We start from the raw sequence: 19107 nt of genomic DNA on the forward strand, positions 1-19107 counted from the left end.
GAGAAGGAAGGGAATGGTCTTGTTGCATGAGCTTCTCCCGTTTGGAGCTAGTTCTTTTTTTCGTAGCCCAACCCTTTCCCTCTCTTGGATCCCCTCAGTCTGTCGTGCAGGGTACACTTGCCCTGAAGCAGGACACTTGCCCTGAAGCAGGATACATGCCCACTTCTAGGATCCTTCTTTCCAGTGTTCAGGTGGCAAAGACTTGAAGACCCTGCTCCAGGGATTTCTATTGCAGTGTCTGTGCTTTAATATAGGAGATGGTGGAACAGGGAGCTGCTTTGACTTCTGACACTAACCACCCTACGTCAAGCCAAACTTCACACGTGAAAGGCACAGTCCTCCACAAGACACCAGCTGCAAGTTCCGGGGTTCCCACCAACTCCTCAATTTCAGTAATTTACTAGAATGACTCACAGACCTCATGAAAGCACTGTACCCTATGGTTACCATTTTATTAGAGCAAAAGGATACAAAGCAGAACCAGAAAAGAGTAGAGACACAAGGGCAAGGTCTGGGAGAGGTCCACGTGTCATGCTTCTGGGCATCCTCTCCCCATGGAGTCATGGATGGTGTTTCCTCCTTCCATTCGTGGTGTGGGAGTTGACAGTATTGCCAACTAGGAAGTTCACCCAAGCCTTTGCTGTCCAGAGATTTTATTTGGGCTCAATCACATACTGCCTGCATGACTGACCGGAAGTCTCCAGCCCTCCTGAAGATTTGGTCCAATATCTGTAGCCTCCATTTTCTCCCTGGGTCAGAACTTAGACACGGCTTTCCAAAGCTCTTAATCATAAATTACTGGCCAGTTTCCAAAGACCCCAGACAAATTTCTTTACTACCCAAGAGCTGTGCTTCATCTGCTTTGAGAAAGTAGATTTGCTATCTCAGCTGTGCTGTGGTTCACTCTCACCACCTCTGTGATCCTGGGCAGCAAACCTAACACTCATCTGGGCCTCATGTCTTCACTTATGAGTGAACTGATTGACCAGATGACTTATGAGGTCTCGCCTGCTTTGGGGGTTTTGGAACTCTTCCAAATAATGTTTGAGGGAAGGGAAGGCAGGGAAATGCTGTTCTGGGTAGAGAAGCCCAAGTTTGCAGCTACTGACCTGGGAGAGCTGGGTGCTCATTCAGCTAGGGCTGAGTCCAGTGCTGCCTACCTGAATGCACTTGTGAACAGAAAACAAACAAAACCAATCTTCCTGGGGGCTGGAAGAAAAGTCTGCTCCTTGTGCAAAGGGCTTCTGCCATAGCTGGAGAGACTAGGAATTTTTAGTATCCTTTAATTAGGAAATTAAAAATTAATGATGATCTAATCTCTCTGGTGTTCTTTTAGACTTTCTCACCTTCTATTTTCCCTGGTATATGACCTTATTTACATGATGAAATGCATATGCTTTATCTTTTATTTATCTATCTTTAATTTTAAAATAAATTATTAAAATTTTGCATCTGATTTGTTAAACATTTTATTAATAATATATGTATATAAATATTTTTTGTTTAAAGCATTTAGCTTTAGAGAGAAATGTATTTGGGATTTCCAGGACAATACATATTTTATGCATTTTAAAGCATGCTATAGAAGAAACTGAAATGAAGGTCAAATACATTTAAAGAAGTTTTTTAAAAGAAAATTATATTAATATAAGAAAAAAATTTTATGATTTTTTTAAATTGAAGTATGATTGACCTACAGCACTATGTTAGATCTAGGTGCACGACATAGTGATTCGATATAGCTGTACATTACGAAGTGATGACCATGAAATGTGTGCGCTTAGATGGAATAATGCAGCACATAGAAGCAATCTTATCAGTTCCATCCCAACCTTATGTTTTCTGAAGAGGTGGATACAGTGACAGGATGGACTGGCAGCTGATTATTTCTGGATAGAAATCAGTGTAACAAATTGAATTTAAAAAGAAAGCAATCAAGGAAGAAGACAAACTGCTTTCTCAAGTGCAGACCTCCATCGAAGCCTTGGCCCTGAGTTTGTTGTTTTAATTGAAGTATAGCTGGTGTACGGTAATATGCACAGGTGTATAATATAGTGATTCACAATTTTTAAAGTTTATACTCCCTTTATAGTTACTATAAAATATTGGCTATATTCCCTGTGTTGTCCCGTATGTCCTTGTAGCTTACTTTATACATATTAGTTTGTACTCCTTAATCTCCCACCACTATCTTGCCCCTCCCCACCTCCCACTGATAACCGCTAGTTTGTTCTCTCTGTGAGTCTGTTTCTTTTATGTTACATTCACTAGTTTGTTGTATTTATTAGATTCCACATATAAGTGATGTCATTTGTATTTGTATTTGTCTTCCTCTGTCTGACTTGTGTCACTTAGCATAATGCCCTCCAAGTCCATCCATGCTGCTGCAAAGGCAAAATTTCTTTTTTATGGCTGAAGAATATTGCATTGTGTATATATACTACACCTTCTTTATCCATTCATCTGTTGATGGACACTTAGGTTGCTTCCGTGTCTTGGCAATTGTAAGTAATGCTGCAGTGAACATTGGAGTACATGTGTCTTTTCCAATTGGTGTTTTTGTTTTTTTCAGATATATACCCAAGAGTGAAATTGCTGGGTCATTCTATTAGAGTAGTTCTATTTTTAGTTTTTTGAAAAACTTCCATACTTTTTTCCACAGTGGTTGCGCCAATCTATATTCCCACCAGCAGTGTTCTCCACATCCTCGCCAACATTTGTTAGTTGTGTTCTTTTCAATGATGGCCATTCTGACATGTGTGAGGGGATATCTCATTGTGGTTTTGATTTGTGTTTCCCTGATAATTAGTGATGTTGAGCATCTTTTCATGTGCCTGTTGGCCATATGCATTTCCTCTTTGGAAAAATGTTTGTTCAGTTCTTCTGCCCATTTTTTATCAGGTTGTTTATTTCTTTGATGTTGAATTCTATGAACTGTTTATATAAGTTGGATATTAACCCCTTATTGGTCATTTCATTTGCAAATATTTTCTCCCATTCAGTAGGTTATCTTTTCGTTTTGTCAGCGGTTTACTTTGCTGTGCAAAAGCTCTTAAGCTTAATTAGATCCCATTTGTTTATTTTTGCTTTTCTTTGCTTTAGGAGACGGATCCAAAAAATATTGCTGCGATTTATGTCAGAGAGTGTTCTGCCTATGTTTTCCTCTGGGAGTTATATAGTATCTGGTCTTACATTTAGGTCTTTAATCCATTTTGAGTTTATTTTTGTGTATGGTGTTAGGGAGTGTTCTAGTTTCATCCTTTTACATGTAGCTGTCCAGTTTTCCCAGCACCACTTATTAAAGAGGCTGTCCTTTCTCCATTGTATATTCTTGCCTCCTTTGTTGTTGATCCGTTGAGGACATTATGGCTAATGTCATCGTGTCATGGCCCCCACTTTTATCTGGAGACAGTAGTCTGCCCCTCAGTAGTCTGTTTACTTGGGGAAAACCCATCGTGTCTGCTGTTGATTTTTCCTGTCCTGACTCCGTGTAGGCCAACCCCTTTGTATTAACCTACCCTTTGTCCTGTCAGCCCCTACCATACAGTAGGTTAAGTTCTATCAGGAATAAACAGCCAGGATTTGCCTTAATGTTTCCCGAGTCTTCCCCAAGAGCTCACTGGCAGACAGGTCAGGGAGAGTGGCTGCCGTTGATGCTGATTTCATCCACTGTGCCTTGCGTTCACTAATTTAACTTTCCGGGGATAAATATCTCCCATTCCTGAATTGCCCTGTTCGCTCAGTGCCTATAAAGACATCTAGGCTACCCTTCTCAAAATTCTCTTTCAACGATTTATGGTAGACCCAGGGCATCCAATATCTTTTTTCAAGCCCCCCAATTTATTCTAGTTGAGCACCAAGACTAAACCTCTTGAAATCCTCATTCCTAGGCTGGGTGATCTGCAGATAAACCTTCAGGCCTTGGTGATGTCTTGCAGGTCTCTGAGCAGAGACACGATACCACGGAAGGCTGGTTCACAAAGACGAGTCTATGGGTAGAAAAGTGATGGGATCTTGAGCAAATCAGATGTGTAGTGAGGTTATGAGGGCCTGACCGGAGTTGGAAAGGCAAAGAGGAAACTGATGTGTGACATTCCATAAGCCTCTGAAGGAATTAAAGGAATAGGAAGTGAATGTGGACTCCAGGCAGTGCCAAGAGAAAAACACAACAGTTGTAGCTACATCAGTATCATTGACAATGGTGAGCGCCTGAAGACACAGGTAACCACCTATGAGCCCAGTAAATGAGCAACCCAAATCTGCTTAACTCAATAGTTTTCTGTGCTCCAGAATCCAGAATTTGGATTTGTGTTTTAGAATTACATATGTGGTACCTTTGGACCTATCAGAGACATCTATGCAAATTTACTGAATAAAATAATCATGGTGTGGTAAGAGGGGAAGGAGAAACGGCAAGTTTTTCTCATATTCTCTACCATCTCTGTATCACCAGACCGGACCGTGGCACTGTGGCCAGAGGCATTTCTACAGCCCTTGCCAGCTGACCTCTGTAAAGACTTACAGGGTCTTAGAGAACATATATGTGGCAGTTTTATTGCTGCCATCAAAAGTGAATTCCACTTTGGGCCTGCATCCGTTCTTGCTGTCCTAGCGCGTTTAAAAAAACTTGACGTTGATTTGAGAGCATCACATTTGATCCAATTCCTGATTTTTTTTGCTTGAAATATTCTTAAGCAGTTGTTTTTCTGAAAAGTAGGGTGTTCTGTTCTTAGTGTATACAACATTTGCGAAGTCTTGGTAGGTTGTATCCTGAATAAGTGCCAAATAAATATTTTCTTTTAGAAATAAAGACGTGAGAGATCTTTTGAAGGCACATCAAAAGATTTGGTGACTGATTGAATATGAGAATTTTCATAGAGGAAAAGGAGATAGTTGTCACTATTGGATCTAAGATTTCTGAACTATCTTCTTCAAGAGACATTTTGGATTTGGAATCCCTAAGATTTGCAGGAGTAAAGATTAAAGATTTAAATAATTTAAAAATCAGATCACTTCTAATATTTGGCTTATGTCTTATCTCAGCTCTCTTCCTCAGCACTGTCAAGTGTCTCATGGATTCTCAAGCTGACTTCCTGTCTTTGATGTATTTCAGGAGCCTTTTATTATTAGCATTGGAACTCTTTTCTATTTCTTTCGGTCCACCCAATTTCTTGTTTATCCCAGCACCAGCATCCTTTGGGGCTCCCTGTCCCTCTGGCCTGGATTTGGGAGGCCCAGTTAGCTCACACCTCTGACTGTGGGGTCTGCATGAGGCCTGCCCTCTGGCTGTGGGTTTGAAGAGCTGGGGGCTCAAGTGTGCCCTTCTACCCCAAGTTCCCTGACCAGGCTTCGTCAAAGAGTGTTATTCAGGAAGCCTGACTCATTAGCTAATTAATATATTATCTATAACCACAATAATAACCCCTTTTTAAGTATTCGCTTTGTATCTCAGCATCTTTTACTTATATCATTTACAACCTAGTAAACTAGGTATTACAACCCCCCTTTTTGCAGATCAGAGAACCGAGTCTCAGAGAGGTAATGAAACATGTTAAACGTCTCACATTTGAAATGTGGCAAAGCCATGCATCAAGCCAGGGCTGCCTGGCTCCCCTAGTACACTCTCTCCACTTTTCTCTGCTGCTTTGAGCCAGCAGGTGTCAGGTTGTCTGGTTAGTAACCTGTTACTGCCCATGGTCATGTGGTACAGTGGAAAGATCTCTGGGGTTGAGTCACGGGGTAGACTTGTTATTCTGTTCTGTCGAAAGTGTGCGACTTCTGCAAACCTCAGTCACTTCATCTGCAAAATGGGGATTAATACCTTAAAGGAAAGCTATTGAATAAGGAAATACATATAAAAGATTGTTTTTAACTGTTAAGGAGTGATATAAAATACTGGTAGTAACAGTAAAAGGAATTGCAGAGCTAATAACTAGCTGAGCTGGGGCTGAAACTTGGTGTTCAGACTAAACATTGGGTTTTTCCTATTGCATCAGGCTGGGCCAACGTGAGCATTGCCCCGGGGCCACTTTCTTGGCAGACCATAGGTGATAATTTTGTCTGCCTGACAATACTAATTGATTTGGAAGAAATAACAGTTGTCTTATCTCACTTCCCTCATTATGTTAATGAATTTTTATCATTTACTCAGTCCTGTTGGCATGTCTGTCTGATTTTGTATTTTATACTTCCAGCCGTTGCATGTACTTGAGGCTCTACTTTTCAGTGTCATCACAAGCTCTGACAGATCACCCCTTTCTCTCCAGCCCTGGAACCCTTCAGATGGGCAACAGAGATGCTTCACTTCAGACTTATTTCTTTCCCAGATCCAGTAGGGCTGCCAGGAAGGGTGTGTGTGAATTGAGTCTTTGGAGAAGTCTGTCCAGAATCTTCTTTGATGTGTTTCTCCTTCCCGATTGCATCTTGTCTTGTGAGCACAGTGATACAGGCTATTATTATTTGTCAGCTCCGACTGTGTGTGAGATAATAAGTGTTTTGGCAGAAGCCTTGCTTCAAGGGGTGTGTATCAGTAAAAACTCAGTAACTAAAAGTTTGATTATACTATGAACTGTGCTATTCATGGAGTTCTTTAGGACACTTTGTTGATTTTAATTGACTATCTAAATATAGACCTTCATCTGAAGCAGTATAGCTCAGGCTTCTGATTTAAACTATCTCAGGTCCTTTCCTAGTGATGCCATTCACTAGCTCTGTGTCCCTGAGCAAGCTGCTTAGCCTTTTTCATCAAATAATGGGAATAAGAATAGTCCCTAACTCACAGGGCTATTATCCAGATCACATGATTGAAGCCCTTAGAGCAGTCCTTGACATGCTTTACCCACCCAGCGGACACATGCTACAGTCAACACATCTGCAAAATTTTAGTTTGCTTTCAAATCTCCTTTGGAATTGATGTTATTTCTCATCTGGACTCTTTTCAGTCACCATTATGTTTATCTTTTATAACTGTAGAATTAGAAAAAAGTTTTTAAACGATCTCTGTGTTTTTTACCTTTGGGTTATACCTTCTGAAATAAGAGTCAAGTTTAATACGAATATGTCCCTATATAAAAAAAGAAAAAAGTCAGGTCTAAGAGAGTAGGACCCAGTGGGAATTTTCATAACTTCATTGTCTTATCTGTCATTCATTCTGGGCAGGAATGCCGCCCTCTGATGCTTGCCTGCGTGTGTGCATGTACACACGCACACACACATACACACACACACCCCCTCATTCCCCTACCTGGCTAACTTTATCTGTCTCGTTGAAATGTAAGTAGTGTGACTTGACTTAGCTTGTGCATTTCTTTAGGAATCTTTTCCTAATACAAACTCAGGAATCCCTAAAACTGTACCCATATCTCCAAGGTGTTATCACAGTATTGGTGCACTTGCCCTCCAGGGCAGGAGACACATTTCATCCCAGCCTCGCCCTTGGCATGAGGAGGCACTTAGACAGTGCATGCTGGGTAAGCAAATGCACATACAATTTTTGTTTTAAATTTTTATCCTTTCTAAAGTGCAAATAAATGTAAAGTAGGCAGAGCAGCATTTCAATTACATTAACTTGAACAGTTATAAGGGAACAACAGCTAGTGTGGTAAGAACCAGCAGAGAGATTTTGAGACTAGCAAGGGGGAGATAGGAGGAATGGTCGACTCAACCTATTCTCTGGGATACCCACCCCCAAATACGACTAAGATATTTTTACATTTGCTAGAATCAGTTGAACTGAATTGAAAACACTATTGATTTTTAAGTGAGGAATAACCTTCAGACTAAGAAAAACAATTATAGTCTTTGAATCCAATTATTAATGTATCATTGTAAATAGCTCCACCCCCACCCCACCCCACCCCCCCAACATTCTTTCCATTTCTTTGAAATTGTAGCATATGTTTCCATTTGTATAGTGATTGCAGTCAGAAACGTTACATTATTTCCTATTTGAATTGATGTTTCCTATGAAATCTGTCTTGACTGCGTTTTACATTTGTTTAGCTGGTTCCCAGCCAGCTATATGAGAACGAGGGAGTTGTTAGAAATCCTTATTTCTAGGCCCTGTCCTTGGAGACCAGGATTCAGCAGGTCTGAGGACAGGCCCACACGTGGGCATTTTTTAAGTACTTTGAGGATTCTGATAGGCTGCTGGACTTAGGGACCACTGGGACATTTTTCTAATTTTAAGGCACATACATTTCTAGAGTATTTTTTGGTCCACTTTAGTAGTCAAGTGAAGGCACTTAAGAAAGGCCTTATAACCATAAACAAAGCAAATTGCTCTAATTGCTGTGAGATGCAAAGCAAATAATTTCACATATGCTGTATAATCTGTCTGATACCTTCACATTCTTTTAACATGGGTTTTAGTCCAGGGGAAGAAACAGTTTTTTCCCTGAAAGGGCCAATGTAATTATGGTTATGTATACTGTAAGCTTCATGTAATTATGGAGCACTCCATTCTTGTACCATATTCTGAGCAAATTACCGGCCTCTGATCAATAAAATTTCTTTTTAAGCATCTGTAAATTGAATCCAAGAAATGAAAATTCCGATCAAAGTTCAGCCATAGCTAATTCTTTTAAATCTTCTGAAAAATATCAATGTTACTGAGAATGTAGATGTCCTATTAATGTACCTGGCATACTTATTTTAATATATGAAATGAGTTACTTTCCATTATTCTTCCTTTTTTTTTTCTTTCAACAAAAGACACAAAATATTTTATGTCTAATCACACTACTGACCAAAGACACAGTGGGGACATTACTATACTTTCATTTAGTAATTCTAATAGGATTTATTGGTTTTTTTCCTTTTCTCTTTTACACACTCACAGCTTTCTCTAAGGAATTCTAAATACGAAAGTTGTTTACTCATGACATAGTAATAATCTAAAGAAATTAATCCTGTTGATTATCATTATGATGTGCGATTCCACTTTTTCTGGAAATGCTGGGGGTTTTTTTGTTTTCTGTTTTTTTTCTGTTCCTCTTTTTTTATTTTTTTTCCTTGGCCACACTGCACAGCATGTGGAACTTCCCCAGCCAGGGATCGAACACATGCCCCCTGCCGTGGAAGCACAGAGTCTTAACCACTGGACCACCAGGGAAGTCCCATATTTTTTAAAAATATGAACTATATGGGTAATTGTCTCTCTCATAACTTTAAACCTTAAGAGAAATCACATCAAAAGAAACAAGAATCGTCGAGATATCAGCCCCCCAACAAGTCAGAACTGTTTCTTTTTCCTTGTTGCATTTCTGTTCTTGTCCATACATTATTTTTACAGAGTTGTAATCACGTTATCAATACAGTGTCTTCTGCTTATGTTGCCACTTAGCCTTAATTGCATTGTTTTTATGTTGCCACATAGTTTTCTAATTATTTTAAATGTCTGTGTAATATTATATAGGCTGGTTGTACCATTGTACTCTTGGACTTTCCAGTATTCTTGAATGTTCACGTGATTTACAACATTATAAAATGGAGTTTCATTGTTAACAAACCTATGCTTCAAATGAGTGAGAGTGCATGTTTTCACCTTGGATCTAGGGTATAAATCTTCTGATTACATGGACCACCATTTGAACAGATAACTTCCTCATGGAGCTGAAATATGTATTATACCTACTTGTGCCTGTGAGTAAGCATGGCTCCGTAATCAGTGTGACACGTCATCCCAGGCTCATTGGTTTTCTACTTTCCGCCATATCTTATGAAATGCCAGTTTGGTTTCTGTATTCATGTGACCTGGAAGTCAGGAGCTGAGTACTAGGATGCTGAATGAGTTGCACAGATGGAGTCAGATCTTTAGAAGTCCTCACAGAGGATGATTCCCTCATTCTTCCCTATAATCTCTCTAATTAAGCATATAACATATTAGTTCAAAGAAATTCAACAGAGTTCTGAGTTTTGCTATGGTGGTGACTCTAATCCTCGTTTTGTTTTGAAAGAGCAAATTATTTCCAAATTTATTTCAGTTTCCTTTTGGGGATGGGGGCCACCTGGCTTGGTTGGACCCTAAGCAAGTGTTTGCTCTTTTCTTGAGTACCTAAGCAATTGGTAACAGTTCATTAGGTTGGGTGTTCACAGAATATTTGCTCTGTGCCCCAGAATTCTTGATCACCGATAGCAAACAAAAATAGTGTCTTAGGAGCTCACAGCAGCCTGAATTTTTCATGTTAAATTTCACCATTATTTTTCATGATAATGGATTCCTTTCATCTAATTCTATCATGGAAGTACAAAGGCTACCAATAGAGAGATGAGAAATCTGACCGACTTAAGCATGTTTGGAATTGAGGTCGCCATCAGTTCAAGGGGATTTTGGGGGAAGAAACGGGAATTTTGAAGATCTGACTATACGGTTTTAACAAAAGGCTTTCCCCATGCAGTAAGGCCACCAAACGGAAGTAGTCTTTGTTATGCAGGATGTGATTAATATTACCTCATCGTTTAATTTTAGAACTTCTAAAATAAAGTTGCTTGCATCACTTCAAGGCACATGGTTTGAAACCTGAGAGTGCCTACTTTTTCTTTTTCTTTTTTTTTAATTAGAGAAGAGATATGTGATTACTAAAAGTTTGGAAGATAATGAACTGAAAGAAGTCTCCCACAGTATCTTTTCCTTTACCAAAACCTCTGCTAATATTTTTCTTACGCGCTTTTTTTCTTTACAGTTTTTTAACCCTGTTTTACATACAATCTGAATCTGATCTATTTCACATAACACTACTTCGTGTGCTTTTCTCCCGCAATGTTTACAATCTTCCTGTCAGTTGTAATCTGTCTAGTCTGTCCTTCTGATGTTCCGTAATGTTCCTGTTCATGCTTCCTCCTATTATTGGGCATTTAGAATGCTGAATTGTCTGTCCTGTACACAGTGATGGTTATCAGAACACTGGCCCACACACCATGTTAATAGTGATCACACAAGTCATGGAGGTAACCTGATCCTGCTGTGATTTAACTTTCTCAACCAGTATTGTGCATTTTTTACTGAATTCCTTTCTGCCTGTTTCCTTTTGTTTTTGGTTTTGTTTTGAGGGGGTCTTTTCAGAGGAAAGGGAGCTGGTCATGAGCCACTTCACAGGTGGGTATTTTTGTCTTTCTTTCCTTAGTGGTGAAAGTGGTGCTGGAAAGACAGTGGCTGCCAAATACATCATGAGCTACATCTCCAGGGTGTCTGGAGGAGGCCCCAAAGTCCAGGTGAGCTGGTGCTATGGCCCATTTTGAGACTTTGCGCTGTGTGAAAGTAAGAGGCTCCATTTGCTGTTTAAAAAAGAATTTTTCTTCCACAGGGAAGGCATTGGTTTTATAACCAAGAAACTTGAAATAGGCAGAGAAACAGCATGTTATGGGCTGGAGATGCCTAATATGTAATGAGTATTATATACAATCGATGAAAAGGTCACAAATCCAAAAGTAAAACAGACAAAGGGCACGAAAGCCATCTCATAGAAAAGGAAATATAAATGACTCTTAAAACATGAAAATATGTGCACCCCCATGATAATAAGAGAAATGCAAATTAAAATTACATTGAAAAACTATTTCTTAACTGTCAAAATGGCAACAATTTTGTGGTATTTTAAACACTCTGCTGGTACAAACATAGGGGCATAGTCTTTCTAACACATTACTGGTAGGAACATGAACTAGTACACTTCTGTGGAGGGCATTTCGGCAATATTTTTCAAATCTATAAGCATACACCCTTTAACTCACCAATTCTGCTTGGGAGAATTTAACCTTTAGGTGTCTTGAAATGTATACAAAATTATACATGTGTAAAGATCTTTGATGTGACATTTTTTGATGATGGAGAAGACTGGAGACAAATGCTCATCAGTTGGTGATATAATTTATGGGGAAATAATTTATGGTTCATAATAGACTAGAATATTAGACAGCCATAAAAAAAATGAAGCTTCAGGTACTGATGGGGACTGATCTTCAAGCTATATCATGAATTGCAAAAAGCAAAGTTCAGAACATTGCGTATAATGTGCTACCGTTTGAGAAAAAGGAGAATATATATTTATAATATTTACATTTGTTTGCATATGTATAGCATAGCTCTAGAGGGATACATAAGAAATTGATACTAGTGATTTCTCCAGGGAGGAAACTGGGACACTGGGGGAGGGGCATCTCTCCATGTAGAACCTCGCAAACCTTTTATTTTTTATGTTACTTTATGTTTTTGATAGGTAAGAGATGGATTTATTTAGAGAGATAACACATTCCATAGGCAGAATGCGGTCTGTCTTAGAAAGTGAGAGTGGCTGCGAACCTTTCATTTTTTTGAACGATGTGAATGAATCTCCAATTCAAAAAATTTACAAAGATTTTAAAATGGAGAAAGGAAAGGAAGGAGGAAGGATTAGAGCATTAGCAGGAAACATTAGGAAAGGGGGGAACCCAGAGAACGAGGACACAGGAGAGGGAGAAAGAAAAGGGGGGGAGATTATAGTATGGGCAGAGAAGGGGCAGGTTCAAGAGGACAGTATGAAGAAAGCAGTAGATGCAGCCTTTTCTGTCTTGAGTTTTACTCGTTGTGGTAGTGGAATCGGCATCAGCAGGACTGGTGAAGCCCCCACCCCCACCCCCATAGAGCAGTGGAGGATGGCTATGGGGGCTAAGGTCCACAGGGGGCTGCCCAAACTCACACTGCTCATCACTGGCACAGACTGCTGGGAACTTTTTAATTATTATTATTATTAGAAATCATGATGCAATGTAGATTTCACCCTAAAGATTAATTTTTTAGTTAGAATCATTTAATGTGATGTTATTGCCATAGTCAGCTGTAGACTTTAAAAAGACACATCGAGGGCTTCCCTGGTGGCGCAGTGGTTGGGAGTCTGCCTGCCGATGCAGGGGACACGGGCCAGGAAGATCCCACATGCCGCGGAGCGGCTGGGCCCGTGAGCCATGGTCGCTGAGCCTGTGCATCCGGAGCCTGTGCTCTGCAACGGGAGAGGCCACGTACCGCAAAAAACGGTGGGAGGCCCGCGTACCGCAAAAAAAAAAAAAAAAAAAAGACACATGGAAATTCTGTTTATTATGGCTCTGTCTACTAAATCAATAGTGCTCCATCCTGTCCTGGGGGATCAGAAAGCTTAAGGCGGAGGCCAGTATTCCTTACACAGAGTAGAAGGGTCTTAGAGTGGCCTCCTCTACCAAATGAAAGGAAGATCTAGAGCAGCACCTTCCAGTAGAAAGATGGTGCATGTCACATGCATAATTTAAAATTGAATAGTTACAGTAAAAAGCATATGAAATTAACTTTTTAAATATATTTTATTTAACCCAATATATCCCCAAAATATTTCAGCATATAATTACTATCCCCATATTATTTCAGCATATAATTACTATCAATTAATGAGCTATTTTACATTCCTTTGTGTCCTAAATCTTTGGAATCCAGTGTGTGTTCTACACTTACAGCACATCTCGGTTGGGACTGGCCATGTTGCATGGGCTCAGCAGCTTCCATGTTGGACAGTGGGTACAGCCCTAGGACTTAGGTTGATATGGTACAGTCCACTTGCTTTTCTCCATTTGTGTGATCATACCCTATTCGTAGAAGATGGACATGGAGCCAGGAATCCAGGATGCTCTTTTGTGTATGGGCTGCTCCTTTAATTCACTCTCTCTCTTTTCCCCCTATATGCTTACCACATGCCACAAAATTCTGTTGGACATCTTGATAGTTGATGGAGGGATGGATGGATACATGCATAAAGATTCCCAGTTACAAAGACAATAATTAAAGAAGGAAAGAGATAAGGAAGGGTCTTTCTTTTGTTCTGTCCCTACAAGAAGTTGAGTGTTGATAAATGGTATAGGCAGGCCTGGCCATCAGACAACAAGTATAAAAGATTAATGAAGACCCACAAAGTCACAATTAATTTTTCAAAGAAAAGCAAATTTTATATAAATCCACGAGTTTTTAAAGGAGAAGGATGCTTAGGAGTATCTTTCTAAGCTTTGAAACCGACTTCATGGTGGGACCATCCATGATTTACTCCTCCTTCCATTGCTAACGACGTGTGCCTGGTTGATGGAATTCCAGTTCTCAGTCCTCTTCTGAGTGTCCAGGCGGTGCCAGAGGAGCACTTTGGCTGTTACGTAGTTAGTAGTTAGTGCCTTCATCTAGTCCTATTCGCTGCAGGCGACGACCTAGTGGCCAGACTGCAGACGTTTCATGTTGATTTTTCTCTTCCTGTTTTCCTATGAGGACAAGGATACAGAGCTCTTGGCTTGAAATTAGTCAGTAGCTAAAGAGCACAAGCCAGAGACTTGTTATTTCTGGAACATGTTTAACCATAGCATGTGAATAATTAGAAGTACAAGGAATGACTCACTTGTTCAAAATCCTCTCCAACATCAACTCCTATCTGTTGAGCTGTCTTTGCCCATGGGGTGTTCTGTACTTTTCGGTCTGACATCAAATTGGGGTGTATGAAAACCCAATTCTTCCCCTCCAGTAGGCCAGGAATTGTTCCACACAATCCAGTGTCGACCCTTGTTGCTCAAGTGGGAAAGAACTGGCAAAACCCGCAGTACCGGGGAGCTGGTTCGAAATGCAGACTCTGGGTCCCCACCTCAGACCTACTGAATCAGCATCTACATTGTAATGAGACTCCCAGGTGATTCACACACATGAAAGCTCGGGAAGCACAAGACTGTGTCCGCAGCTTTGTTTGGGGAGGAGAAACTGTTTAATTTCCCTCAAGGTGCCTCTCACTTGCAGTGAAGAGAGGGAGTGCGGGATGCAGTAGGTGGGGAGAGAAGTTGAGTAGAACAGGAGTAGTGACAGTAAAGCCTGCAGTCAGAACCCAAGGAGATGCCCCGTCCTGCCATGATGCCCCGTACACAGGGAGCATGGGATGAAGGTGCAGCATCCGATTTGGAAACCCAGTCCGGGAACGTCTGCAGATCCTGATTTACGGTGGCACCCTGGCTCCAGAGAATCCTGCGTCAGGTCAAGGGAGCTGGAAGGCGTGACCACACACACAGGGTTAGGTCTGTCAAGAGGGAAGAGTAAATCCTCCAGAAATCCCAGGGATTTGGATTTGAGGCCTCTCACCTTCACCACATTCAGAAACCATGTCCTTGGGAAAGTCTGGCTTTACATCGTGGAGTAGGTGTTCGCATCTTCCTAACCTGTGGTCTTTTTGCTGTGACAGCACGTCAAGGACATCATCCTACAGTCCAACCCGCTGCTGGAGGCCTTCGGGAATGCCAAGACGGTCCGGAACAACAACTCCAGCCGATTTGTGAGTTTCTTTCCTATGATAGAGAATGTCACCTGATTGACGGTGTTGACATTCCTGATTTAAGTCCTGTGGCCCCGAGGAAATAGGGGGTTTTCACACATCATCAGGAGGCCACCTTTCCAATCTTTTCCTCATTTTCTCTAGCGGCGAGCTGCCAGGCTTCAATTTGCCCTTTGACTCAAGTTATTTTGGGGCCTTGGGGATGTAAATAAGATAATTTTTGAAACCAGTTCTCAATTTGAGGTGCCTTCCTAAGGAAAATGGAAGTGTCAACTTTGGTCTTGGAGGAGTTTGCTTTGGGCCCTGGAGAAAAAGCCTTCTTTCCCTGACAAAGAACTGAGGAGACTATATCCCAGGTCTTGTCACCTTGCTTTGCTTCATAGAACTTGGTCTGTGGACCCTGAAGGAAGCACTTTGATCCGGCACCCTGGAAAGAAACTTCCTCCTCTCTGTCAGCCAGAGGGAGCCAACTGCTTACCCCACCCCTCTTGGCTTTGTGTGTGCGTTTTTTGCATGTTCATGGGACATAATGACATCTAAAAGTGACTGGACTTAGCCTACAGATTCCTCCTAACTGGCCCACTTACCCAAGGGAATGAAAATACCAGGCAAATGCCTGAATGCCTATTGAGACATTTTTCTGAGTGTCTCCTGAGGGGTAAATTAGAAGGCTGGCAAGGACGAATATGAATATATGCCCCTTGACAAAAAGCCACATTTACAAAGAAATGAATGTTTGCTCAGTAGCTTTGATTTATGTAGATTTTGTATCTTATCTCAACCATAGATTATGTCTGGCAGTAAAGCATTTAGGGAGCCATCTGTGAGGTGGATTCTGGACCATTTTAAAATAAATAAGTGAGAATTTTGGAGAAAAACGATTTCTTTTTTACCCTTCTGTTTTGGGAGGAAGCTTCCATTTCCAAGAGAATTCTTGCTCAGTTCTCATGCAGTAATTGTTAAGCTCCCTGGTGAGTTTTATCTGTCAGAATTATCCTCACTTTCCTCGCTGTTTAATATTTTTCAAACTACTCATTTGTTCATCTCTCATTTTTCTGCTCAATGCCAGTTGTCCATCTCAATCTGCCTTGTAAAGACGGACTTGACCAAATTTAACTCTAGCTACCCATCCTCCTCCTTTTGCCTTCCTTAGAGAGCAGGAAGATAACCGTATCAATATTTTCCTTGATATTTCCAATATAAATTATTTTTTATCCTTGGACAAGGAGGCTACAGCAGTCAGTTTTTGTAAAGCAAAACAAAAAGACCCAGCATTTATTATTTTTCTGATTACAGAATTTCATACAACCCTGATGGAAAGATGGGAGAACTGTACAGAAAGGCAGTTCTCTCTCTCATACACGCACGCACGTGCACACGTGCGCACACGTGGAGTCTGGTGGGGCATCAAAAGGTGTTCTCATTAATAATGAGAGAAATGTAAATTAAAATCATATATCATTTTCTGTCTCTCAGATCATGAAACATTAAGGAGAAAAGACGCTATTGGTTGAAGACTGACACCTCCCAGGAGAGCGATTTGGCAATTCTTATCAAAGTTTAAAAGACTCATTGTCTTTGACCCAACAATACTTTTAGGGTATAATATCCACGTTTCCTGTTAATAATGATTTATTTTAAAAGATATCCATAATGTTAAATTTTTTAAAAAAGGTTACAAAACAATATCTATAATATGGTCCTATTTATTTTAAAATGCACATTTATATAAAGCATAATTAAGTTGTCCGCAAATCCACGTTTGAATATCCTATTACAGTGATTAGTAGGAGGAGGTAGAAGTGGCATCGGGGTGGGATTATGGGTAATTTCACTTAAAATGGGTGCGTAGTGTGAATTATAAAAATTCATCTATTTACACTTATAAATCGTTCCAAGTTTTAAGAACTACATTATGAAATATTTCAAATACTATTTTAAAATAATACAATGAACATTGGGGTACCCAGTACCTAACTTAAGAAATAAAACATTACCAAGAGTTGAGGTTTCTTTTCATTTACTAATGGAAATATCATATCCTTCTTTATACAGTTTCCTCTTTCCCCCAGGCTGCTTTACAACAAAACTAAACTTTTTGCTCTCTCATAAGGGATTTTGCCTTTTATATTACAATTTTGAGTTGTGTATAAGCATTTCTGTTACATTAGAACAGTGATTCTCAAACTTGGCCACATATAAAAAACACCCAGGCTTTTTACAGCTACTCCTGTCTGGGTGCCAGTCCCTAGCGACTGACTTACTTGTCTGGGGTGGCATCAGGAAGCATTTCTTTTTCTTTCTTTCTTTTTTTAAATTTAATTTAATTTTAATATTTATTTATTTGGTTGCACTGGGTCTTAGTTGTGGCAGGCAGGCTCCTTAGTCGTGGCTTGCTGGCTCCTTAGTTGCAGTACGTGGGCTCCTTAGTTGTAGCATGTGAACTCGTAGTTGTGGCATGTGAACTCTTAGTTGTGGCATGCATGTGGGATCTAGTTCCCTGACCAAGGATCGGACCCGGGCCCCCTGCTTTGGGAGTGCAGAGTCTTATCCGCTGCGCCACCGGGGAAGTCCCCCTAGGGCAGCATTTCTTAAAGGCTCCACAGGTCTTTCTAACATGTAGCCAAGGTTGTGAACCATTTCCAGAAGGACTTGAGAGTTTGCCGTTTACCACATCTGCCCTTCCTGGATTTGATGTCCTGTTTTGTTTCATTTCCATCCCCAGGTTGACGGGGAATGGAAGTGGGGTGGTAGGGTTGTACACAGATGGGCACTGAATTATTCCCTTCAGAACGTGGCCAAAGGGAAAGATGGCGAAGGACGGCCACGGTAGGAAGCAGAGGGGTCGTGTTCAGCAGACTTTTCTCGTGAACCACCGTAATTCGGGATAGCTGCGGTTTGTGGTGCTTCTGGATGTTTATTTTGGGGTTTATTTTTGGGAGAGGAAGGAGTCGGCAGAGTAAAACAAATAGACAGTTAGATGGTGGCTTTCCTTTGTAGCCTTTTTGATACCTGGAATTGGCGAATACCTTAGCAGGAACACAGCAGGTACTAGGTGCTGTCGGCAGCAGGAAAAACAGGCAGCAGGCTTTTCTTCTCCTTAGTGAGTTTATGGTTCTAGTTGGAGACTTGCTGCTTGGCAGGCTTCAGCCCCGAGATGGGGGGGTTTCATCAGCATACACGTTTTAAAAATATTAGATGTGAATGCAGTTAGGCTGGGCATGCTCTCCAGTCTGACCCTAGGCCACAGCACTCCCTAAAACCCACATTTTCATCTTTTTCTTCATTTATATTTGCCCTCTTGGACCTTCCTGAGGACTGGAGAGAAACTAGATTGTAGTGGGGGAAAAAAAAAATCATTTACTTAACAATCTGGACACCTTTTTCAGCTACCCTCCAGGGTTTTATTCTCTTTTGTTCCCTATTAGCAGTAATTTAAAAGGAAGTATTAACAACAGTAGCAAAAATCCCCACACCCATAACTAGCTGGAAAGGACTTATATAACCAAGTGTTTTTATTTTACATAAGCATATTAGATGCTCCAGAGGTAAAGGGGCATTGCTTTTGCTCAAAGTTAAAGTAAGTCTGCCCAAGGGAAAATTTGCTTCCTCTGAAAGAGGCAGATAGAGTTCACTCTTGTTAGATCAAGGGGACCATGTGACTTTCTGTCCTATTCTTTACAGCTTCCGGTTTAGCAGGCAAGCACCTACTGGGGGAAAATGGGAAGGGATATAGTGAGCGTATCCTTATTTAGTCAGGTTAGAATGATAGATTCTCTCTCTCAATACAGAATTGTGTGATTGGACAAAGACA

At 40.6% G+C, this 19107-nt stretch overlaps 1 protein-coding gene across 3 annotated transcripts in view; it reads left to right on the plus strand.

Moving 5' to 3' along the window:
• The window catches only part of MYO1E (myosin IE), a 204334-nt gene that overhangs the window by 109405 nt on the left and 75822 nt on the right, over window positions 1-19107 (plus strand). For all 3 annotated transcript variants that reach the window (XR_004348446.1, XM_032622613.1, XM_032622614.1), the window contains 2 exons: window positions 11124-11211; window positions 15204-15293. Coding sequence is in view for 2 of the 3 variants with exons in the window: in XM_032622613.1 (XP_032478504.1) it covers window positions 11124-11211; window positions 15204-15293 (178 nt within the window). In the remaining variant the exon portion in view is untranslated. The remainder of the gene's footprint in view (window positions 1-11123; window positions 11212-15203; window positions 15294-19107) is intronic.

The sequence above is a fragment of the Phocoena sinus genome, chromosome 2, assembly GCF_008692025.1.
Source record: "Phocoena sinus isolate mPhoSin1 chromosome 2, mPhoSin1.pri, whole genome shotgun sequence".
Classification (NCBI taxonomy): domain Eukaryota; kingdom Metazoa; phylum Chordata; class Mammalia; order Artiodactyla; family Phocoenidae; genus Phocoena; species Phocoena sinus.